Genomic DNA, 25,960 nt, shown 5'->3' with positions numbered 1-25,960 from the left:
GTATCTGGAGGTCCCCCCACTCCCTGCCAGCTTCCATTATGTGGCAATCACCCAGTTTAGACAGTCTTCAGCCTGTTCCAGGCCTCATGACTCAGCCATGCAGAAGCCTACTGGGCATGCTTGGCAGCCTCCAAAATGGTCACTGCCATGGGGATGAGGTCTGGAAGGGGCTGAAGACTGCCTAAACTGGGCAATTTTCCACATAATGGAGGCCGGCAGAGTAGGGGGAGCCTCCAGAAACCACCCCCCCATAGCTGAGAAGAAGCCCTCTGAAAGGGGGAAGTAAAAAATAAAATAAAATAATCCCCCCCTAAAAAACACACACACGTGAAACCCACCCAAGCCAAACCAAGGGGAGGGGGTCAAGGGGGTACAAATCCAAACTGGCCCGGTCCAGTTCATGTCCGTTCCAGACTCGAACTGGACCAGGCCAGCCAGTTTTGTTCACACCCCTATTTTGCAGCGGTTCTTCGTCAAATCTGGAGAGGTGGAGTATAACTGTTTAACACAATAAAATGCAATACAAATAGATAAATCACTGGATCAAGAGAGCTCCTAACTTCAAATAATCCTAAATGCATAATGCATTCTCTACTAGTTGCTACAAGAGACAGGAGGAATGAAACTTCAAAACTCCCAAGGGAAAGCCTTCCAAAGCTTAAATGTTGCCACAGAGAAACCCTCTCCTGCAAAGAAGCCTCCAAAGGTGTAGATCAGCATGCAGTGCAGGATCTCCCTATAAGATCTCAATGGGCAAGTAGCCTATATATGGGGGCAGATCTCAAGATACCATGGCCCCAGGTCATTTAGAGCTTTAAAGGAAACAGCAAGGATTCAAATTGCACTCAGAAATGGTCAGGAAGACAATGAAGATGTACAAAATTGGGGTGATAAATTCCACATGCAAGGCCACTGACACCATTTTGTCTGCAGCATTTAGCACCAGCTGAAGTTTCCAAATACTTTTCAAGGGAACCACATCTGACTTACCTATTGCCTCCCAGTGCTCTGGTGACTGATTTGGAATTTGACTGTACCAGCTGTGTATACTTAGACATGCATGATTTATCTGATAAATTCACACATCCCCAGAGGTCAGTGCTCATCGGCACAATTTAAATTGTGAATCTGACTGTTGGGTCCAGGTCCCAAACTGAGACCCACTGGCTCTCACACCTGTTTCGCTGGCAATGTAATTATTTGACAGAGGCAGATTTTGCTCCTTTAAAAAAGAAAACACTTTTCCTTTCATTTTGAGAGATAAGAGCCATTTTGTTGGAGAGGAGAATAGAAAATCCTACCCATACAGGATTAAGCGAGGCTTTTTTAGTTTATTTGAAGAAGAAGAAATACCACTACTCTTTAAATCGCCTCTGAGATTTGAGGCATTTACCTTCCAGGTTTAAATCTCCACATGTTGTGAACATCTCTCTATTAATTCCTAAAGCCTCTTCACAGTAGACATATTGAGGTTAACTGTGGGAAAATATTTTCAGTGTGTTTCTGTACAAAACATCCACAAGGAAGAACAAAGTATGATCTGGAAGAAACAGCTAAGTTAATGTATATGGACTATTTATAGATAACATTTTGCAATCTTAACTTGCATCTCTGAAGTCTGTCTCAGAAGCTTGATACAGAATTTGAACATAAATTAATATGAAATTAACATGAGGGAATCACTCGACACTTTCAGATACTACTATTTGGCTTCCATTGATTTTGTAATGTATATTTATTAAGTTTAAAATAAGAAAATAGGCAACTGTACTCTAATTAGACTTACTCAAAGTAATTAATGTTCTACTACGTGTTCTGTTAAGTAGATAAGAACTTGGTTCTCATCCTAGTTTTTAAGTCACTTGCCTGTGAGTAAGACATTAGGCAGGTGACCAGTCAACAGCTATATTAACTTTAAAATACTTTGAGAAAGTTGCATGTGGCAGTGGATGCATGGGAAAGGACAAAAGAGAGTAGATACCATGTTTCCCCGAAAATAAGACAGTGTCTTATATTAATTTTAGCCCCAAAAAATGCACTAGGGCAATTAGCAGTACATCAGAAATTACTGCTAGGTCTTACTTTCAGGGAGACAGGGTACGTGTCTTGAAAACAAAGAGTTGCTTTATTGAGGGGTAATAGTGGTACAGAACATTTAAAGAGGGTGGTTAGCTATAAAGCTCATTACACTGGAAAGGGGGAAGAGGTTTGAGGGTGAAAGAAAGAGAGAGAGAAAAGCTGTTTTTCTTAGCTACCTGCTCTAGTTGGGGTCCTTCTCCCTGGTTGGCTGAAGCACGAGGTGAGCAATGTGGTACACGTGAGCAGCATGGGGTGTAGAGTCCGATGGTAGGATACAAATGCAAGGATGTGAGCAAGAGCACGTGATACAAGAGCCTGATGCCATCTTTGGGGTCTGTGGGGGAGGATTATAGGCAAAAAGATCACCTGGAGTATGATTGAGGAGTTTTGGTGGAAGAGACTAGGGGTGTGCACAAAACCGGCTGGCCCAATTTGGTTTGAGTCTGAACTGGACTCGAAAAGGACTGCAACAGTTCAGTTTTGCCCGCCATCGAACCTTTCCTCCGTTCAGTTCGGGGTGGGTGGGTTCAAAAGCCTTTTGGAGTTTTAAGATATATTTTAAGTACTTATCCCCTCTGGGGGGCTTCTCCAAGGCCTGGGCGGGGATCCGCAGATGTCCCCCCTCCCCCACTGGCCTTTCTTATGCCAAAAAACATCATTCTTTGGCTCATTCTGGGCCTTTCCCACATCGTGGTGGCCATTTTGGAGGCTGCCATGCATGTGCAATCGACATTTCCTCTTTATAACAGAACCAGCCCTTTGTGTTTGATGAGGAGGTCAATCTCTATGAACTGGATCTAATTCATATGTACTTAAATTTAGCATCTGGAGTAATCATACATTTGCAGCCACATAGAAGATACAAATTCAGTCAATAGGCTGTGCTAGTGCAATAAAGATACATCAGCTTCTATTGTTGAACCAGAAAACTGTAGATTTGAAAAGCCAATGAAGGGTATCATTTGACCAGCTTTGACCAGCTTGCACTGGGATAGGGTCTTCCCTTTTACTGTGTCTTCCTACTAAAAAACTGAATCAATTAGTCCCTTTGTCTGGATGTCAGAAAGTACTACTGTTATAGTGCAAGAATCCACATACCTGAATTTTCTCTAGTAAATAAATATATCTCAGCGGATTTCAAAAGAAGGCTCTTCCCACAAAGGCAGCCATTTTGACAATTTTGAGACTTATTTTTTGAGGTCCACTCATGGGATTAGTGACAGGTACATTTAAGAGAATTAAATATATAGATAGGCTCTAAAAACTGATCACTGTTTTTGAATATATCAGCAATGTAAAACAATGCTATCTGAAAGGCGGAGTGCTCCCTGAGAAATTTGGTGCTGTAGTCTTTTTACAGATTAAAATATCTCCCCTCCCTTAACTACAAATTATCTAGAGATCTGAGGTGTCCCTTAAGACTTCAAGATAGCTATCGTTTAAACAAATTCACTCTAATATCTCATGTAAAAATTAGCTTTTTTATTCTACACTTTTATGTTTACCTTACTTCAGTTCCTCTTAGGTCTGAAAACCATTAAATGAAATTAAATTTGTCACACTTTAACTAAGAATGCATGTAAGAGTTCCCTAGGGACTTCTGTTCTTCTAGCATGAAGCTGTTGCTGTAGCATCTGATACAGGAGAGACAGCTTATTCATAAATCTGGATGAGCTGTTTTATGGATTGTTTGTATATTTTTAAACTAGGCAGCTCTTCTAGGCTTCATAGCTAATTAACGATCTCTTTATTTCTTCTTTGCCTCAATTCATTGAATAAAAGGAAAGGAAGTGGGAAAAGTGGCACCCCCAAGTATCAGACACACAGGAGAAAAAATGGGGAGCACTTCCTAGCGAAACCTACTAATTACAGAAGCTTCAAATTCTGAAACCACAAAACCTAAATGATATATTTCTATTCTGTCAGTACAGATGTGTAAAAACCAAATAGTGCTGCATCACTAACTGTAATACCTGAAAAATCCTAACCTGTCTAAACTCTGGATCCAGGATACCTTAATGGCTAAGGGCTCTTATGTACCCAAGATCTCCCTAAGAGTTCCTGCTCCAAATCCCCTCACCATCCAAAGTACTATGGTAGCCGTGGTGACACCTTTTGGCAATAACATCGAGTTTGTGGATTTTCCTCCCTCCTATTCCACCTTTTATTATGATAACAATAATCAGGCAATCTTCTTCCAGAGTCGGTGGAATTATTTGATTGTTTGGCAGGACTGTTTGCTTGGATTTGGCTGTTCTTTTACTATTCATTTGCTGTCTGATATTCTCTTTATATAGGATAAAAATTGAAAGTAAGTGGTTTCCTGTCCCTAAAGGGCCCACAAGCTTGAAAAGAAAGAGGCGATTCTTATGACTACATGGAGAGCGTGCAGCTTCCAGCAGCAAACCATAGAAAATACCCCCATCCTTAAATGAGCTAGTGCTCTACTAACCCTGTTTATCCAATCATGAGTCACCACGGTGCGCCACGAGTAGACTCCTGACCAGGAGGCTACAACAAGCCTCTTGGCATGGGGGTCCCCCCAACATGCCCCCACACACTCACACGGGGCATTATGGGACTTTGGGGGGCCAGGTGGCCCCCGATCTCCACTGCCCCACCAGCTCTGTGATGGAGCCGGTAGTCATCTGGGTGGCCAATCCGGCCAGCCAGGGCTTGGTGTTGGATTGTCACTGGGGAGAGTGGGTCAAGATCGCTCTCCACGCAGAAGCCCTGCAGGTTCTACACATGGATCATGTGTAGAGCGTCAAAGTAGACACTATGGACGGAATGCTGTGTTTGGGTTGAAAAGGGACTATTGCTCCCTGCCTCCACTAAATATAAGAGAACCATCACTTTAAAAGGTGCCTTTTTGTCCAGTTAGCAGTTTGTGTGTCAAATAATAACCATCAGTAACATCATTTAGCCCCCTGAACCCCTTATTGCTGTCACCCCCAGGAGCTGACAGGAGTCATACTATCCATCGCAGTCTGAGAGAGATGATTTGCTGTCAGGTCTTTGCCTAAGCCCACCCTAAATTCAGGGATGTGTTTCGTTTTATTTTTCACCAGTTGAATTATAGCCTTGCAAGCACAGGATAGGGATAAATGTTCAGTACATATGAAGAAAGATAAGAAGAGGATGACCAGCAGCAAGGTGGATGGACTCGATTATGACAGCAATAAATGCACCACTGAGAGACATTAAAGGCCAAGTTGAAGACAGCTCATCCTGGAGAGAAGTGGTTGCTAAGAGTCGACACCAACTTGACGGCACTTAATCAATTAATCAATTACATATGAAGAAACAAAGTATGGATCCTAAAACACCTAAGAACAAGTTTATTATTGGTTTAAAATATCAGAATCTCTGCTAAGCAGGGTACATAAACTTAATTGCAATGTTGCTATTTTGTTTGGTTGTGAAGCACAATACTGAGCATGATGACCTTCTTGTTACATGTAATCCTTAAGTTTGCTAAAAAGTCTAGGACAGGTGTATATTATCTGATTTGTAGAACTTGTTGCTGAACTTTCAAAACCCAGACTTCCCAAACACAGAGTATTGCCCCAGTTCACCACTGGTCTCCTACAGTCTCTGATCAATAAATCTCCAAGATTTCCTAGAAACACCGTGAACAACTCCCTTGCTCGGTCTCATACAGGAGCTCTCACACTGAACTCTTCCTTCTTTCCCTACTAGTCCCTATCTAACTAACACTCCCCTCTTCCCAACTGTCACCACCTGTCATTCATTTTAAAAAAGACAGTTCTAAACATTCCATACATTGTTTCTATGACAACCTTCGCTCTCCTACCCTCTAAGGACATCTGTTTGTGGACATCTTTTTACACTTACCCTCCAAGGGACTGAGACACCTGTCTGGCCTCTGTGGCCACTTCTAGGGAGAGAGTATTTCTCCCAGGCCTGATGCAGATGTTAGTTTGGCCAAAGCAGGGAAGATACTCAAAGAGGCAACACCAAAGAGATCATCTCTTTGGGTTTTGCTGCTTCGGTTCTTGTGACAATGATGTGAGACCACCTCCTTTTTTAGGAGGAGTGCAAATGAAGTTTTCTAAAAATTCCATGACATTAATTAATTCCCTCTGTTAAGGAAAATAATGGAGTTAGAAGGATCTTTTATTATTTATTTATTTATTTTATTTATATACCGCCCTTCCAAAATGGCTCAGGGCGGTTTACAATTAAAACAAACCACTAAAACAATAAAAAGCTAAAACAAATTAAAAACAATATAACAACGATCAACAATTTAAAAACATTTTAAAACAGCAATTAAACAATTCCAGTAATTAAAAGCCCCCAAATCGGGTTAGAATTAAAAAACCCTGGAAAGCCAGGCCAAACAAATACGTTTTAAGGGCTCTCCTGAAGGCTAATAAAGAATTCAAATTACAGATTTCCGCAGGGAGCGCATTCCACAGCCCCGGAGCAGCTATAGAGAAGGCCCGCCTCTGAGTCGCCACCAGACGAGCTGGTGGTAACTGGAGACGAACCTCCTCAGATGACCTTAATGTGCGGTGGGGATCACGCAGAAGAAGGCGCTTTCTAAGGTAACTCGGGCCTAAGCCGTTCAGGGCTTTAAAGGTAATCACCAGCACTTTGTATTTTGCCTGGAAACATATTGGCAGCCAGTGCAATTGTTTCAAAATAGGCGTAATATGGTCTCTCCGGGTTACCCCAGCGACCAATCTGGCTGCTGCATTCTGAACTAATTGAAGTTTCCGAACTACGTACAAAGGCAGCCTCACGTAGAGTGCATTGCAATAGTCAAGCTGGGAGGTTACCAGCTGGTGCACCACTGTTTTGAGGTCATCCTCCTCAAGGAATGGACGCAGCTGTCGAATCAACCGAAGCTGATAGAAAGCACTCTTGGCCATGGCCTCCACCTGAGAAACCAGGGTGAGGCCTGGGCCCAGGAGTACTCCCAAGCTGCGCACCTGCTCCTTCTGGGGGAGTGTAACCCCATCCAGAACAGTTAGATCTAACTCACTCCTCAGGTTCTGAGCCCCCACAATGAGCACCTCCGTCTTGCTTGGATTCAACTTCAATTTGTTCTCCCTCATCCAGCCCATTACTGCCTGTAGGCAGGCATTTAAAGAGTGAGTGCCATTTCCTGAAGACAAAAAGGAGAAGTAGATTTGGGTGTCATCAGCATACTGATAACACCCAGCACCAAATCTCCTGATGACCTCACCCAGCGGTTTCATGTAGATATTGAAAAGCATTGGTGACAGAATGGAGCCCTGAGGGACTCCATAGAACAGCTCCTGCTTTGAGGAGCGACTGTCACCAAGCTCCACCATCTGGGATCTACCTGAGAGATAGGAACGGAACCTCTGAAGAGCAGTGCCCCCTATTCCCAACTCCTCCAGGCGACCCAGAAGGATACCATGGTCGATGGTGTTGAACACCGCCGAGAGATCCAAGAGGACAAACAGAGTCACACTCCCTCTGTTGATTCCCCGGTAAAGGTCATCCATCAGGCCGACCAAGGCTGTCTCAACCCCATAGCCCGTTCTAAAGCCAGTTTGAAATGGGTCTAGATAATCAGTTTCCTCCAAAACCACCTGGAGCTGGTTAGCCACCACCCTCTTGATTACTATTTTGAGAGTTAAAGTCATTTACCAGGTGTATCTGTTTTTGAAAATTGCCAAGTGAAATTGGTGAGTTGCGTTCCTAAAATTGTAGTGTGCAACCTCTGCTGGAATGTTATTTTATTGATACATCACTGCTGCCACTTTGTAATTTAGTATCTTGCATTTTAGTACTTTTCTCCTAAAAATACTTATTTCAGCTGGCTGTTTTGTGCTTTTTTGATATGCTTGAGAAATTTGATTTCTCCTGTTGTAGTAATTAAGGGCAGTGGAGGTAAAACTAGGGAGATGGGGTAGTGGAACTGATCAAGGAAGGTATGGTTAGACACTTAAAGCCTGTTCTCCCTTTTGGTTCTTCCTCCAGGCACAGTAGCCTAGGCTGCTATTTATTTATTATATATTCAATTTTTATACCACCCTTCTGAGCTGGCTCAGGGAGGTTTACAATTTAAAAAGAGAAATCATTAAAAACAATTAAAACAGAAATACAAATATAAACACCAATTTAAAAACATCTTTAAAAACAATTAAATTATCAGAACGATTAAAACCCTGAAAACCAGGTTAACATTAAAACAATTAAAACTAATTAAAAACCCTGAAAGGCAAGGCCAAACAGATGGGTTTAAAGGGCTCTCTTGAAGATCAGTAAAGAATTAAGATTACAAATTTCTGCTGGGAGTGCATTCCACAGCCCAGGAGCAGCTACAGAGATGGCCCGCCTCTGAGTCGCCACCAAACAAACCGGTGGTAACTGGAGACGGACCTCCTCAGATGACTTAACGTGCAGTGGGGATCATGTAAAAGAAGGCGCTCTCTAAGATATTTCGGACCCAAGCCATTCAGGGCTTTAAAGGTAATAACCAGCACTTTGTATTTTGCCCGGAAACATATCGGTAGCCAGTGTAACTATGTACAAAGACAGCCCCACTTGGTGCGCATTGCAGTAGTCAAGCCGGGAGGTTACCAGCTGATGCTATGACAACATGACATCAGATCTGGTGGTGCTATTACATAATGACAGGTTGGTGTATGATTTCATTGTGGATGAGGGTGCCAGACTGGCCAACATCATTGAGACTTGGGTGGATAAGCTGAGTGAAGTAGATGTTTGTCAGTTGTGTGTCCACCTGGTATCTTGGAGCAGCATAAATATAAACTTGAGTGCCAGGGAGGGAGGTGTAGCTATAATCTGTAAGGATTCCATCTGCATCACAAAGGCCATATCTGCTTTAATTCCATTTTTGAGTGTATGTTGTCTGCGGTGGGTAATTAGCTAATTTTGAATGCTCATGTCAGGCAGTATATAAATATGATAAATGAAACAAACGAACCAGTGGAACAAAATAAGGATTTTGTTGATGTGCTGATCACCTCACTGCCTAACATATACGGAGGAGGTTAGTGAGCTGACAAAGATGTTCTTGGATTTGATGTGAGAATCCATAGCTTTGTGGTTCTTGAGAGGTCTTCAACATCTCTGCCGAAGTTCCCTTATCTGGGATAGTCAAGAATTTCATGGCCACCATGGGATCTGCCCCGTCTGTCAGGACTACAAAAGATCTCTTGGTTGCTTGTTGTGACTTATTTAGTAAGCACCTTAAGAATAAATTTGTTTGCACCTGCCGAGGGCTAGCCCTAGATTGGCTTGTACCTAAAGTCAACACCAAATGCATCGCTCTCCTTACCCAGTGGTGCAACAAGGCATTAAAAGCAGCTGCTCCTAACTCCTGTGCTCCCTGAATTTTTTTTTAAAAGAGGAAATTAACAAAAAAGGAAGTCTGGAGGAGGGGTGACTGGTAACCTAGAGCATATTCCGGGAGGCTGTCTCCTGCCAACCTGCCATCAGATACAACTGTTTCAGTCTACTTCATGGGTGGACAAAAAGGAGCAAAAACTCTTTGAAAAATGTATAAAACTACATGATGAAAATGAACACACTGAATCCAGAATAGATGAAAAACTAAAATTTCTTGCTATAGTGTCTCAGTAGTGCCAATTTTACCTTCCCCTTCACCTATCTAGATAGAATATATCTGTGTGGTCACTAAGAGTCGACACCGACTTGATAGCACTTAATCAATCAATCAATCAATCGATCGATCAATCAATTCACTCCCACAATACAGTAGAGAAGAAGCTGAGGCTCTGACAAGGCTCCAAAGAAGGGTATTCTGCTGATGCAGGTTTAATGAAGAGTCACTAAGAATGCCTCTCCACTTGTCCTCATTATGCAGACTTGACATGCAAGTTCACACTCACCAACAACCCCCACATGAATGTCTGGTTGTGTACAGAACTGCTAAACCAGGCTTGCTACTGGACAGCATTCATGCAAAGCCACCATTTGTGTGAATCAGAGCCTCCATGCTGGGGAATCTACATGTTGAAGTTTGCACAAGTATGGCAGCTCAAAAAGTATTACTGGTACTATGATAGTTATGTATTCATTACTGTGAACTAGCCCCGAGAAAGCATGATGGAAAATAAGGAAGATTGTTATCTGCTCACTATATACACAATAATAGTTCAGCCTGTATGTTCTCAATAAGGATTTTGAGAGAAGTCTTTTTTCTAGCTATCCTCCCCTTTGATGATAATTCAAGTGATTTTGAAGGTGAAAAGGACCAGCTGTTCCATAGCTTGCGGTTACTACACAAATGTTAAACAGTAACTCTCTAACTGCAGGATGCTTCCTGTTGCCTTTTCAACTAAATGCTACAAGAGCCAATGTGCCAAATGTGTTTGCTTATGAGGTTAAAACATTCCTTTTCAATATGCTTTTGGAAGATCTCCCTTTAGGGCTTAATTCAAAGTGTACTGGAGCCTGTGGATGGATTCCTATTGACTTCAATTGACTTTAGATAAGCCCCTGGATACTAAAATATTACTGCTGCAGGACTCAAAGGGAATGGTAAGGCACCAGCTGTGGGGGTGCCATAATGAGGAAACTGGCTGTGAAAGGATGCATGCAGAGGAGTTCAGTTGGAAGAGCAGATTTTATTATTATGGCTGCCACAAACATGCGAGTATGATCTTCATTGGGGAGGAGGAATAGCATGATTTGTTCTATATATTGCTAATAATTTGGGTGCATATACATTGTTCAAGAATGGCTATGTGCTCAAGATACTCAGAAAATTTAACTCTTGGGAGCGGTGAATCTCACCTGACCATTTACCTGCTGTGCCATGACAGTAAGAGGGAGACAGTGCAGCACATTTCCATCAAACATGCCTCTTCCTGCCCTCTCTTCTTCCTTCCCTATCTAACCATTGCCGAGGAGGAGGAGATGAGATGGGTTACCTAGTTGTGTCCCTTCTTTCCATGGAAAAGTGAGAAAAAGCCAGGAAGGGAATTGGAAAGTGGGTGGCAAAGGGAAGTAGCTTCTGATTCTCCACCATTGACTTCTCATCTGTGATTGGTACAACACTAGCTTTGACAGCAGTCGGGCGGGGGAAGGTATCCAGTCTTGGTTCAGGAACCAACCCTCCATTTATGGCACTGCTTCCTGTGGAAAAATTGATTTTGAGTTGAAGATGATTTGACAAGACACAGTTTTCAGGAATCAAATTTGTCATAAGTCTGAGGACTTCCTGTGGTCTGGTGTTAGGTGCTTAGTACATAAGAAACAAATGTTTTTTTCTGAGGCATGACAACTTCCCTTTGCCCTCATACATGTCAAATTTAACTCTGTGGAAATGTGAATCTCCCCTGACCATTTTTTGCCAGTCTTAACAAAACTCTTGTGGTATCCCTCAGAACATGTTTATTTGTGCCTGAGGTGGAACCCCCAGGTTATCTTTGAATTTCACCGTTGGTGGTACTTGGTGCAACCAGGGGACATGTGGAACCCTTTTGAGAAATTTTACTACAGAAACTGTAGACTTTCCATCAGATCCCTCAAATGTTTTGCCTAAGGCTATTCTCTCCTTGGTCTCCATCACCGTTTTTAGAAAGCGTGTTAAATCTTGGCTTTTTACCTAGGCTTTTATATGATTGTCTCTACTGCTACTCCTTTGTATTTTCAACAATTTTTATGCTTCTATTTTAAATCTTTTTAATCAGATTTGTTTTATATTTTAGCTTGATATTTTAATTGTGTCATTTTTTTATAGTCTTTTTTTAAATTTTTTTGTAAACCACCTTGGGATTGTTTTAATGAAAAACGGTAGATAGATAGATAGATAGACAGATTGATAGATACCTCAAATTTCAGTAGCAGCTATACTAAGAATTGGTTTAAGTAGAACTAAACTAGGTTGGTATGCAAAAAAGTGAGCAGCCTTCTTCATCCATTCCCTGTAAGAGCTGCTTCCCTGTGATACAGTCGAACGCTTTTGGAAAGTGTTTGTGAATATTGCAACCACACAGGTAAAGTCAATCACATGAGTGATTTCCATCCAAACATCCCCTATTTGGGTGGGAAAGGCATTCATGAATGGCTACACCCACATGGTTGCAATACTCACACATGCTGTCTAGTGCTGTGGGATTGCACTGTGGGGCAGCAGCTTGCATGTTGATGTCCGTGTGTGTGTGTGTGTGTGTGTGTGTATGTGTGTAAGTGTGAAGAGTGCCACAGTGTTGCCTTCTAGAAAGGCAGAATGTATCACTAGTTACTTCCCCTTGGAGTGGCCGCTGCAAATACATTTTGTATTGGTTTGCACAAACAGTGGGGAAAGTGGGCATTCTCAGAGGGGATGAGGATATCATTTGATTTTAAAAGAGGATCAGGTACCATATGTCTCATAGATATTATGAGTTTAATATAGAAACAACAGATTTGGATTTACAAGGCGGCTTTGTTGCATCTCTAATATGATGACCTTTTCTGTGGGTTTTATTGTCTTTTTCAAGGTTTGCAATGAACATGGGGTCATTAGCTGTTTTGTGAGACAAATTGAAAAAGTCCCCATGCCTTGTTTTGATCTGGATGCATTCTGTACGTCACAAGTGGCTAATTCCAGTTTTGCATTTATTTATGAACTAATTCCTACCCTTTAATGTATAATACATAAAATGAAGTGTGGATTGATAGTGCAGGCTGCCCTTTCAAGGAAAGGACTGCTTCTTACAAGGGATTTATTATTGCAAGCTTCTCCCCCCACCACCACTCTGTAAAGAAGGTTGCATGCAGTAAACTTCAACACATCTTTGGACTATGTTGCATGAGCCTAATATTACAGGTGGATATATTTTGCAGTCAGATTCATGTTTTATTTATATACTTACATAAAGCCTCAGAAACTTAGACTTGGATGGGGACTGAGGGGGAAGGATGGGACTAGGAACAGTAACTTGCCATTCAGACCCTGAGAGATGATGTAGCATTTATAGCTAAGACTGCAACCAGTGAATCATGTTCTGGGTTCAAATTTCATTCAGCTCATTAAGCAACCTTAGACAAGCCATTGTTGTCTCATTCTTAGCCTGCATTTGTAGTACGTATGAGGATAGTAATACTGACTACCTCATCAAGCTGTCTGGTGACATTACTGAACTTTGAACAGTGGGCAGCCAGATACTCCTGAAAAGTTCACAAGCAGAACAGAATAAATATTGTCATTTCCTGTTATCTTTTGCATCTTATAATCTGAGGTATACTGCTTCCAAATATGAGGCTCAGTTTTTAGCTATCATGGTAAAATGCCAGTGATACCCCTATAATTCTGACCCTGAGTATTTTCAACTTAGAACATTACATGGTGAGCAACAAAGCTTTCTGGGCTACAGTGCAATCTCCAAAAGCATAGCCACATTTGCATAACTTTTAATCTCTTACCAGTGTACCAAGTACACTGTTAATATTGTCTGCTGAAATCCTAATTCACTTTCACTTCAGTATTCATTGATATGACATCATCATCATCATCTTCATCATCATCATTACATTTATATCCCGCTCTTCCTCCAAGGAGCCCAGAGCGGTGTACTACATACTTAAGTTTCTCTTTCACAACAACCCTGTGAAGTAGGTTAGGCTGAGAGAGAAGTGACTGGCCCAGAGTCACCCAGCTAGTATCATAGCTGAATGGGGATTTGAACTCGGGTCTCCCCGGTCCTAGTCCAGCACTCTAACCACTACACCACGCTGGCTGACATGTAAACATAGCTTAGCTACTGCAAGGGCTCAAAGAGGTTTTTTTAATCCATGGCTACTACATGGAGCAGCTACACAGGTAAGTGCTCTTCAGTGGATTCCACATGGCAGCATCAAGTTAAAATTAGTCCTAAAGACAGAAGTAACATATAAATGTAGGTGCTCCAGTATATGGCTGATTGGATGCAAAATATTGATTGGTTGCCATTATATTGTCTCTTTGTAGCTTTGTTGGTGCATTTTAGGGATTTGATGGTTAGTGGGTAAGGCTAATTCTCCAATGAATGTTTTGCAAACTTTCTAGGGTAGGAATCAGAAAAATTTCAGGTTGAAGTTGCAGCAATTATTTAATCTGAGGATGGATTATAGAGTTTGTTTCATCATATCTAACTCATCCTATAGCAGAAAAATACCCCAAACATTAAACATATATTGAGATAATGTTCCACCTTGCATTCTTTCAGTAAGTAATAGCCAAGAGAAAATGTTTTCAGGATACACATTACATTTCATGCATGCTCCAGATATATGTGCTTTTGTTTTAAATGGCCCCAGTAATGCATAACCGCTCAGCAACCATTTTTATTTATTTTTCCCTTTAGGGGCCGATGTTATCAATTTTGATGGCCTTGTTGTATTACCGTACAGATTTGGACACAAGAAGAAAACACTCAAAACACTGAAAGATGTCATTGCTCTAAAATTTAAAACCTCTGAAAGCGAAGGTGTAATCTTCCATGGAGAAGGCCAGCAAGGAGACTATATCACTCTGGAACTGAAAAGAGCCAAGTTGGTCCTTAATTTAAATTTAGGTATGCGTTTTTTCTAATCTGCCTACTCAACTTTCATGAGACCAATAGATCTTTTAACTGTCTTCTTCGTCTTCATGTTTTCTTTTCTTCAGAAATCTTCAGAGTGGTGAGCAGTTTCTGGGTTTAGTGAGCAACTTCTTATATATTTAGAATGAATATAGATTGGTTTCAAGAACCTTTGTGTGGTAATGGAATCAAGTATATTGTTGCAGTCCTTCATTCCCAAGGGCTTCAAATTTTGGCACCAGAAAAATGGTGCATATATCTGATAGTGACTTTGGACTGTCATTAGGTTTTTTCTCAGACTTTGGCTCTGTCTCTGGTGAAGTTTTTGTCCCAGACAATGCTTAATATTGCACAACCAAACCCTGAAGTGGCTTATGCACTTTGGAGGATCAATAGGATAAATGTGTATAAGAATATTGCAGGGACAATGGTTTTTGCGGCGGGGGGAACAGATATACCATGGTGTGTGTGTGTGGGGGGGCAGATATACCATACTGGGGCTTGGCAAGGGCTGCAAACTCATTACTATGAGGAAAAAGAATTGAGACTAACTTGTAGATCATGCTTGAAGACATTTGTGAACACTAATTGCCCTGCATCTGTAGCCCTATTCACATGATATGTTCAACGCTCATACTGTCTGTGTACAGCATAGACAAGTATGGATCGATCCGTGCTGGTACGGATTTCTGGAGGGTGGGAGAATGCAGCCAGGCCTCCAGAGATCCTTAAATGTACCGCATGAGAATCATAGTGCACTGAGGGTTTTCTGCTCAAGTCGTGTGCTCTAGGCACCCAGCTCTGTGCCTGCTTGGGCAGTGTGCAGCCCAAGCAGACACACAACTAGGGACCTGGGGGAAAGTGCACACTTGCACCCTTTTACCCCGGTAAAAGCCCAGGGAAAATTCCTGGGCTACCCTAGGCTACCAAGCATGGGTAGGGATGCTCATGTGAACAGCCTCAAAGTCTAAATAGGGCTTATGTGTCTGCATCTAAGGTGTCTCCAGATCTTACAAGATATGCTCAAAGAACATGAGATATGGGCACTTACTGTGAAGGCCAGTGTAAGTGACACCCTAACTCATGAAATCTTTCCGCTAAAAAAGAAATTGATATAAAGAAAAAGTGAATAGATAATGAAAATTCAGGGTTATGCATACCTTCTGCATGGAACATCTGTATCTCATATTCTGTTAGGTGCATAGTAGAGAGAAGGGACAAGGAACACAGGAAGCTGCCTTATACTGGGACAGACCATTGGTCCATATAGCTAAATACTGTATACTCTACAATGATGGAAACTAGCTCCCCAGGTTTTCAGACAGTCCCCCCCCCCAGCCCTACCTAGAGCTGCCAGGGATTGAACATGGGACCTTCTCCATGCAAAGCACAGGGTCTTCCACTGTGCTACAGTCCCATCCCCCTAGTGTCCCAACTTGGGACACTAGAGAGAGGTACAAGTCCAGGAGCACTCACCGACTGCACACCTGTTCCTTCTGGGGAAGTGTGACCCCATGCAGAACTGGCAGATCTAAATAATCTCCTGAGTTCTGACCCCACACAATAAGTACCTCCATCTCATCTGGATTCAGTCTCAGTTTGTTATCCCTCATCCAACCCATTACTTCTTCCAGGCAGGCATTTAGGGAGATTATGCCTTCTCCTGATGATTTTGACATGGAGAAATAGATTTGGGTGTCATCAGCATACTGATAACACCCTGCACCAAGCTGCCTGATGATGTCTCCCAGCAGTTTCATGTAGATGTTAAACAACATCAGAGACAATACGGAGCCCTGAGGGACACCATACAACAATTTAGATTTTAAAGAACAGTCTCCAAGGGACACCATTTGGAATCTGCCTGAGAGGTAGGAGTGGAACCACTGCCAAGCAGTGCCTCCCACCCTCAGACACTCCAGAAAGATAGTATCAAAAGCTGCCGAGAGGTCCAAAAGGACCAACAGAGTCACACTTCCTCCATCAATTCCCAATTTATTCATTTATTGTTAAATTTATATACCACCTTTCATTAAAACAATCCCAAGGTGGTTTACAGCAATTGGAGATCAGGCCGACTAAGGCAGTATCTACCCCATAGCCCACCTGAAAGCCAGTCTGAAATGGGTCTAGATAATCAGTTTCATCCAAGACTGTCTGGATTTGGGGGGCACCACCCTCTCAATTACCTTGTCCAACCACAGAAGGTTGGAGACAGGCCTATATTCTGAGGGCTCCAATGCAGGCTTCTTCAAAAGGGGTCTAATAATTGCCTCTTTAAGACAAGGAGGCATCCTGCCCTCCCTCAGAGAAGCATTTATCATCTCTACCAGGCCTTCTAAAACAAATGTCATTGAAATCCTAATCATTTCCATTTCCTTATATTTCTCAGTTCAGTCAGGTACTTATCAGTATGATAAATGGCATCTTACACATATATGCTTAGTTGAGGTGAGAATATATGCTCTCAGGTCAGAAACGAGGTTAGGAAGGGTCTACTGGGTAGAGAAATTAGGTATCAAGGGTAAATAACACAATTCTTAGATCAAGTTGAAGACAAAACAGAATGCAGAAGGTTACTGTGCAAGACGACTCAGACATGATTTACTGCAAAGTCGCTCTCCTCTTTTGCAATTGCTGTGTGTGTGTGTGTGTGTGTGTGTGTGTGTGTGTGTGTGTGTGTGCTTAAAAACTTGATTCCAGTGCCTATATCTTAGCAGCACAACTTAGAAACACTGGAGCTCTTCATATTGAGGATGTATCTATCAATGGTTATTAGCCATGACAGCTAAATAGAAATTCTATATTCAGAAATAGCATGCCTCCAAATACCAGATGATGGATACAAAGATCAGAGGATGGTTCTCATCATCATGCTCTGCTTGGCACTTGTTAGAGAGAGAACGTTAGACAGTGAACCTTTGGTCTGATCCAACAAGGCAGTTCGTATGCTTTTAAGCAGTGTTCTATAGGATTCTATTGATGACAAACTGTACTTGTTATGTGGCTGAAAAGAGCTTTCCTTCAAGAAAATAATTTGACTTGAACAGAGTCATACTCTGCAGTATGTCACATTTACCTCACATTGAAACCAGTGTTTCACCATCACTTCTTTCCTTGAAAAGTGAATGCCCCAGTTTTAGTCATTACTCAGTGAATGCCCCAGTCTTAGTCTTTACTTTGTCATATGCGCTAGTGGAGTTTGCTATTGCTTTCTTCACCATACTACTTAGAGGTTAAAAGGGCATTAAAACAGAAGAAATTTGTATCATTCCTGCTTGCAACAGAACTTTGCAACAGTCTTTTATGTACAGTCTTACTGTAAGGTATCTTACTTGTGAATCTTTACATCTTTTGTAAGGTATCTTTACTTGTGAATCCTTACATCTTTTGTAAGGTATGATACTTGTGAATTAAGTGGAAACAAAAACACATGTCAATGTGTAGTTGCTATGCATTCTGGTATAACTGCAGAACAACTAGCTTATGGAATGTAGTTTAAGATGGAGCAAAGTTCTACATGGCATTACATTTGAGGCAGTCAGTATTTTCTTTGTCTCCTCATTCTCTTCATCCCAGGTAGCAACCAATATGGCTCAATATATGGCCACACATCTGTGACAACAGGCAGCCTCTTGGATGACCACCACTGGCATTCTGTAGTAATAGAGCGCCATGGAAGAAACATCAACCTCACACTTGATAGACACATGCAGCATTTCCGGATCAATGGGGAATTTGATTATTTGGACCTGGACTATGAGGTATGCAACTCCATCCATTGCTATTTACATGAATAAACAAATGTCAACATAGGAAACTGTGTTATATTGAATCAGACCTTTGGTCCATTTAACTCAGTATTGTCTGAGTTAAATGACAACACAATCTGGCAGCTGCTCTCCAAGGTTACAGGCAGAAGCCTCTCCCAGTCTTGCCTGGAGATGCCAAGGACTGGACCTGGGACCTAGATGCTCTTCCTGAGCTATGGCCCCATCTCTACGGTGCTCATATGTTGTCATCTATGTGTGTCGATGTTTACTGGAACACTAAAAATGCTCAACTGATCTGCACCTACAATATGCTATTCAGATGTGCATCTCCTTCTCTGTTTGCTTTTAGGAAGACTCTCTTCCTAACAGGAAGAGACAGCTCTTTACAACAGCTGATTAGGTGGTTCATTGTTTCATCTGCTTCTTTACAAAGGTGGCACTTGCTGTTTGTGGTTGATTTTTTGACTTTTGCTCTTATTGCATTTGTTCTTAGTGCCTGTTCTTGTGCAGCCAGTATTAAACCCTCTGTTTCTTTCTTCAAGTTGCCGTTCTTAAGCCATTGCCAGGTCTTGGTGATGTCTGATTCCCCACTTATATTGTGCAAATATTGACCATGCAGTGGCTTATTTTTCCATTTTTCTGCTCGGTTATTGACTTATTATTATTATTATTATTAATTCAATTTCTATACTGCCCTTCCAAAAATGGCTCAGGTTAGTTTACAGAGAGAAATAATAAATACATAAAATGGATCCCTGTCCCCAAAGGGCTCGCAATCTAAAAAGAAACATAAGATATACACCAGCAACCATCAATGGAAGTTACTCTCCCCCTGCTAAATAAAGAGAAACACCATGTTAAAAGGTGCCTCTTTGCCAAGTTAGCAGGGGTTAACAGAAGTTGCTTTCCAATTTTCCCATAGCACTAAGATCTGGACTGTCTAACCTCTCTGCATTATTAGAGCAACTATGTCAATGGCAGACAGATGATTTGTGACACCATTACCCTTCTAGGCCCATTGTTACATCAAACTAGATCAGTCACTGTCATTAAGAGATATGACACAGATATGTCAGAGATCAAGAAGGAGATTGCTGGAGTACCTTGCATGAGGATGCTGAAACAGCCTTCTTTCGCCCATCTGTAACAAACAGGCTTACTTACCATATGAATTAACAACACCACATTATGAGCCTCCACAAGTGGTGACTCAGTCAAAATTATTTCAAAAATGAGATCTCTGTGTATAAAAACTTCCCACTGCAATAATATTAACAGTGATGGAGACAGAAAGGCAAGCAGGAGCATTCAGATTGTTCCCTAAAAACTCCCACATTTGGAAGTAGGGGTGTGCACGGAATCGGCTGGCCCCGTTCGGTTTGAGTCCAGACTGGACTTGAACCTGACCAGCCAAATCTGGTCTAGCCCCTATCGAACCCCCCTCCCCAATCTGGACAAGTTTGCAAATTTTCTTAATAATAATAACAACAACCTCTAGCCCCTTCGGGGGGCTTCCTGTATGCTGCGGGGTGGGGGTGGGGGGTCTGCGAAGGTTCTCCCTCCCCTCGCCGGCCTCTTAATTCCGTGCCCAGAAAATGCTTGTATTTGGCCTGTTCGGGCCTCTGCAAGTTTGCACAGTGGCCATTTTGCCCGCCGCCGCGCATATGTAAATGGCCCCTGCGAGCCCTGGCATGATCCAGGGCCTTACAGAGGTCATTTGCGCATGCACGGGAGTGGCCAAAATGGCCACCGCATGCACTTACAGAGGCCCGAACCTTCCGGCCTGGGGCAGTGAATTAAGAGGCTGGTCAGGGTAGGGGGAACCTTCATGGACACCACCCCCACCCCCTGCGGCCTACAGGAAGCCCCCTGAAGGGGCTAGAGGTATTTTTATTTTATTTGGGGGGGGGGACATTTTTTTAAAAAAATCACAAACGTATCCGGAGGTCCAGTTCCAGTCTGGATGGAACTGGGGTGGTGGTGTTTGGTTTGATCCAAAACCTCCAGACCGAACCCTCAAACCCTCGAACCTCCGGATCTGTCCGCACATGCCTACTTGGGAGGTGTACTATCTTGGATGTACACTTATACAAAGTACCTTCTAGGGAGTAACATTAATGTTCGTGAATATTTTCTACGATGGCTCCTGGAAAGGGTGTGTTTTGTGGTCCACTTGAGCATATTGGAGGGTTAGGACAGTAAGGACTCCCTTTAGTATTCTACTCCTCTGTCTGCCCAGCTGATTTCCCAATCCACCATCAAAATCAACTTTTTGCAACAGTTCTGGGATTCAATTCTTGCTACCTTTTCACCATATTGGGCAAAATGCAGTCTAAGTTAATTGTCACTAAATCCCATCAAAAGCAACAGAATGGGACTTGAAGCCCATTCATGAGAGAGAAATCTAGTCATCCATCTAGGGAACTGGCTGCAAGCTAGGAGAGACTGAGGAAGCGTGCTGCACCAGCACCTTTTGGGAATGGCACAGGGCAGCTTTAAGAAAGAGGAGAGCAGGTCCTAACCTGCTTTCTGCCATCCCATGCAGCTTCCTGCTGGGGTGGCGCTCAGCCCAAGTACCCCCCATGCGGCACCAGCATGCACGTGGCATCCACACAGGCTTTAAGCCATATGGCAGGAAATTTCCTGGTGCACCAGCAACTTAAACTGCCACCCTATATCCCTGCTCATAGGCAGCAGAGATTTGTGCATGCATCAAAGCTCATGTAACAACAGTGGATCACTAAACGAAAGTAGACATGTCCATAGGGTTCTGATTCATTCATCCAGCTAAATGCTCACTAATATGTACAACAACAAATTACAAAAACAAATTCTACATAGCTTAGCAACATAATTTAAGGAAATAAACTTGCTAGTAAAATCTAGGGGGTAGGTCTCACTCCATTATAAAATGTCCCACATTTCTTTTCAAAGATAACATTTGGTGGCATGCCTGTTTCTGGGAAGCCAAGTTCAAACAGCAGAAAGAATTTCAAGGGCTGCATGGAAAGCATAATCTACAACACCAACAATATCACGGACATGGCCAGGAGGAAGAAATTAGAGCCTTCTAGTGTGGTGAGTACAATAATTTGTGAACATCTAAACAGAAAAACAGCATCTGTGTGTGTGTGTCTGTGTGTGTGTGTGTGTGTGTGTGTGTGTGTGTGTACATGTTTGCAACTCTACCACCATGTCAAGTTTCTTTAAATATCTCAGCATACGTGTGAAGAATTATAAGCTGATGTAAGGGTGATTTTTAAAAAGAAACCCTGCCCCCTCAACCCTGGCCCCTTTTCCTATTATGAAGAGAATTTCCTGGGACTTTTCCACACAGCAGGCTTTACCGTGAGTTTACTGGGAGACTTTACTGCAATCTCGAAGTATTCAAACACAACATGCAGTGTCCCCTTTCCCCTGACTAATTTTATCTATCTTCCAATCCCGAAAGTTAGAAATTAAAATAAGAGTTTGTCTTTGTAATCCCTTTTGTTCTCAGCCAGAACACTAGGCTGAGGCTCCCTGGTTAAAACCAACCAAGCAAACAATAGGAATGTACACAAATCAAATTTTTTGATTCAATTTTGTGCCCAAAACAAATCACCCTAGATTTGTTTTGTGTTCAAATCTACCCCCCAATCACCCTGATTCAATTTGTATTTGCTTCAATTTGATTCCGATTTGGACCGATTTGGACCACTTAAGAAGGTCCTAGGGGCACCAATTTGGGTGGTGGGTAGGTCCCCAGGGGTGCCATCTACCACCCAAATTTCAAGGCACTGGGACACTTGGTTGATATTTAATGATTATATTTTAGTTTTTACTGATTTTGAACATTTTTGCCATAGGAAACAATGGGAATTAAAAATTGCCATATCATAACCCTAACACAGATCCCCAGTTTTGTTTTTTTAAAACAGAGTTCTAGCCCTTGTAGAAGTGGAGTTATGGAGCAAAATGTGCAATCATTATTTTTCAAGTGTTTGGATTCTTTGGTGTATAACTTTTCCTCATAATGAATCCCTATGAGGATTCATTGTACACCTTCATTTCTTATGTACATTTTGTCAGCCACTGGACAGTGCCAACTGTCAACTGCCATGTGCCAACTACACCTCACTCCCACCCCCGCCTGCAAGGCAGTGTGGTACTCATTTTAATTTTTAGGAATATTAAAATGTTTAGATTCTTTGGTGTCTAATAACTTTTCCTCATAATGAATCCCTATGAGGATTCATTGCACACCTTGGTTTCTTCTGTTCATTTTGACTATCACTGGACAGTGCCAATTGTCAACTGCCATGTGTCAACTACAGCCCCCACCACCCATCCACCCACCCCCCACACACTGGGGTACTCAGTTTATTTTTTAGGTATTTTTGAAGCACTTAAATTCTTTGGTGTCTTTATTACACACCTTTATTTCTTCTGTTCATTTTGACCCCACTGCTTTGCAGGTGGGGGTGGGGAATTAGTGGCATCCCATGTTCCAGCTACCCCCAAACCCACAAGCCACTGGGTATATTTTAGGATTTTTTGAGGTGTTTAGACTCTTTAGTGTGTAATGAATCCTCATAGGGCTTCATTATGAGGAAAGGTTATTAGACACCAAAGAGCCTAAATACTTGGGGGGGTGGATCCTAGAACATAAACTGACTTGTACCCCACTGCCTTGCGTGTGGGAGTGGGGTGTAGTTGGCACATGGCAGTTGACAGTTGGCACTGTAAAAAAAAAAAAGTCAAAATGAATAGAAGAAATGAAAGTGTGTAATGAATCCTCACAGAGATTAACTGAAAGGAAGTTACTATACACTAAAGAATCCAAACACTTGGAAAATAGTGACCACACTTTTTGCTCCATAACTCCACTTCTACAAGGGCTAGAGCGTAGCTTTTTAAAAAAATTATTTTTAGGAAAGCTGGGAATCTGGGGAAATTAATAGGAGGGATCTCAATCTTGAAATGATTCGAATCGAATCAGGCATGATTCAATTTGCACCCGTATCTAGCCAATGGACCACATGGGGTGATTTGTAGGGGTGTGCAATTCGGGTTTTCGGGTGATTCGGCTCGGACCCGAGCCGAATCACCCCTGTTCTGTTTTGTGCCCGAATCTGGGTCACCCGAATCACTCTTGATTCGGTTCGGATTCGGATTTAATCCGAATCTGAATCGATTCGGGGGGTAAAAAGGGGCCCAGGGGCAAAATTTTGGGGTGGGGTGGTAGTGCCCAATGGGTAGAGTCTACCACCCCAATTTCAGGGGGATTGGGCAAAATCCTGATTTTTGGTGAATTTTTAAAGTTTTAGTGACTTTGGGGCAGTTTGGGGGCATAGCATGGGATTTGGGCAAAAGGAGTGGGGTGGGGTGGTAGTGCCTAATGGGTGCAGGCTACCACCCCAATTTCAGGGGGATTGGGTAAAGGGCTGATTTTTGGTAAATTTCTGAAATGTTCATGTCTTTGGGGCAGATTGGGGCATATTGGGGCAGAAAGTGGGGCCTGGGGCAGAATAGTGGGGTGGGGTGGTAGTGCCTCATGGGTTCAGGCTACCACCCCAATTTCAGGGGGTTTGGACAAAGGGGTGATTTTTTGAGAATTTTTGAATTCAGAAAAAACTTCTAAGGTGTGAATTCTCATTCTATCATAGCAAATGAGATTTTTTTCAATTAAACAGCTCTCATGACCCCACTTTCACTTTTTCACACTTTCCTTTACTATGAATAATATGAGGAAGTAATCAATTTAGCACACTTCACCTTATGAAGACAAACCTCATACAAATAAATTCACCAAAATCCACCCCCTGCCCAATCACTCTTAAATTGGGCATGGGTGGTAGCCTCCACCCATTAGACACTATCTACCAGCCCAGCCCACTCCTTTGGGGCAGATCCACTTTCTGCCCCCAATCTGCCCCAAAGACACCCAAACTTCAAAAATTCTCAAAAAATCAGCCCTCTGCCCAATCCCCCTGAAATTGTGGTGGTAGCCTCCACCCATGAGGCACTACCACCCCACCCCACTATTTTGGGGCAGATCCACTTTCTGCCCCCAAACTGCCCCAAAGTCACTAAAACTTCAAAAATTCTCAAAAAATCAGCCCTTTGTCCAAACCCCCTGAAATTGGGGTGGTAGCCTCCACCCATGAGGCACTACCACCCCACCCCACTATTCTGCCCCAGGCCCCACTTTTTGCCCCAATATGCCCCAATCTGCCCCAAAGACATGAAAATTTCAGAAATTTACCAAAAATCAGCCCTTTGCCCAATCCCCCTGAAATTGGGGTGGTAGCCTGCACCCATTATGCACTACCACCTCACCCCATTCCTTTTGCCCAGATCCCATGCTATGCCCCCGAACTGCCCCAAAGTCACTAAAACTTTTAAAAATCGCCAAAAATCAGCCATGAACCGAATCACCCGAATTTTTTGGGTCCGAAATTCGGGTGATTCGGCTCATGCCCAAAAAATATCGGGGGACATCGGGGGTGATTCGGTTCGGCCCCAAATCACCCGAAATTGTTCGTTTCGGGCACAGATCGTTCTGTGCCCGAAATTTTTTGCACATCCCTAGTGATTTGTTTTGTCTCCAAATCACCTGAATCAGCTAGATTCGGATACAAATCGATTTGTACCCAAATCAATTTGCACATCCCTAGCAAACAATTAAAAAAAAATCCCTGTTTATTCTCAGCCAAAGCACTTAGGCTTCCTGGTGAAAACAAAGAAACAAACAAATAAAAAATCAAAAATCAAACGGAAAATCCCTGTTTGGAATCAAAACTTCCCAAACAGAAGCCTCTCCTGCTTTGTCTCAATAAAGTCCAAGCAGAAAGTACCACTAGGCTCTGGGGCCCTCTGGTGGCCGTTCATCCCACCGCTTGCCAACCATGTAGCAGATTTAAGCCCAGCCTTTGTCTCAAAGCAAGCCCACATGGGGGGAAGAAAAATGCTGAATCATTCCCTCCATGTTTGTTCGACAAAGGCTGTTCCTTTAAAAAACTTAAACTGCTTTCTCAGTAGCTGATTTGCTGCCACCATACCCTAATTAGTACAGGGTCCTCCACCCCCGGATTTTGGTGAATGCCCAGGAAGACCCTCCTTTCCCTTTTTTAAGGGAAAAGTCCAAAAACTCTTCCACGTGCAGCCTGCACGTGATAAGCACATTTGGTAGAGTGAGTAGCTGAGGCACATTGACACCAGTGTAAAACCCCTTTTCCTGAGTTAAAAATCGACTCAGAGGCAGGTAAAATACAAAGAACAAAAAGAGAAAAGCTTTACGAACGCAGAGTGAAAAACCTGAATTGTGTATGAAGTGCTCCCTGATAACTTGCAGGGACTTCGGGGTAAATCTGGCCGGTGTGTGAATGCACACCCTCCATTCCGGAGGAGATGCACGTTAAAGGGCTTTAAAAGCCCTGTATGAAAAACTTCCTGGCAATCTGAATGAATGCTGTTAAGTCTGGACGACCAGAAGGAAAAGGTAATTTCCTTCAGCATATGTTGGATTTTGACAGCTTGGAGAAAAGGAAACAAGCAACACATTAATCCTGTTTTTTAAGTGACCAG

General features: G+C 42.5%; 1 protein-coding gene across 3 annotated transcripts in view; it reads left to right on the top strand.

Moving 5' to 3' along the window:
- The window catches only part of CNTNAP2 (contactin associated protein 2), a 1,803,519-nt gene that overhangs the window by 852,592 nt on the left and 924,967 nt on the right, over positions 1–25,960 (top strand). For all 3 annotated transcript variants that reach the window (XM_053266196.1, XM_053266197.1, XM_053266198.1), the window contains 3 exons: positions 14,403–14,612; positions 18,198–18,382; positions 21,326–21,469. In XM_053266196.1, the coding sequence (XP_053122171.1) occupies positions 14,403–14,612; positions 18,198–18,382; positions 21,326–21,469 (539 nt within the window). The remainder of the gene's footprint in view (positions 1–14,402; positions 14,613–18,197; positions 18,383–21,325; positions 21,470–25,960) is intronic.

The sequence above is a fragment of the Hemicordylus capensis genome, chromosome 6, assembly GCF_027244095.1.
Source record: "Hemicordylus capensis ecotype Gifberg chromosome 6, rHemCap1.1.pri, whole genome shotgun sequence".
Lineage (NCBI taxonomy): Eukaryota > Metazoa > Chordata > Lepidosauria > Squamata > Cordylidae > Hemicordylus > Hemicordylus capensis.
The sequence above is the reverse complement of the archived record's forward strand: the minus strand, read 5'-3'. Positions and strand labels throughout refer to the sequence as shown.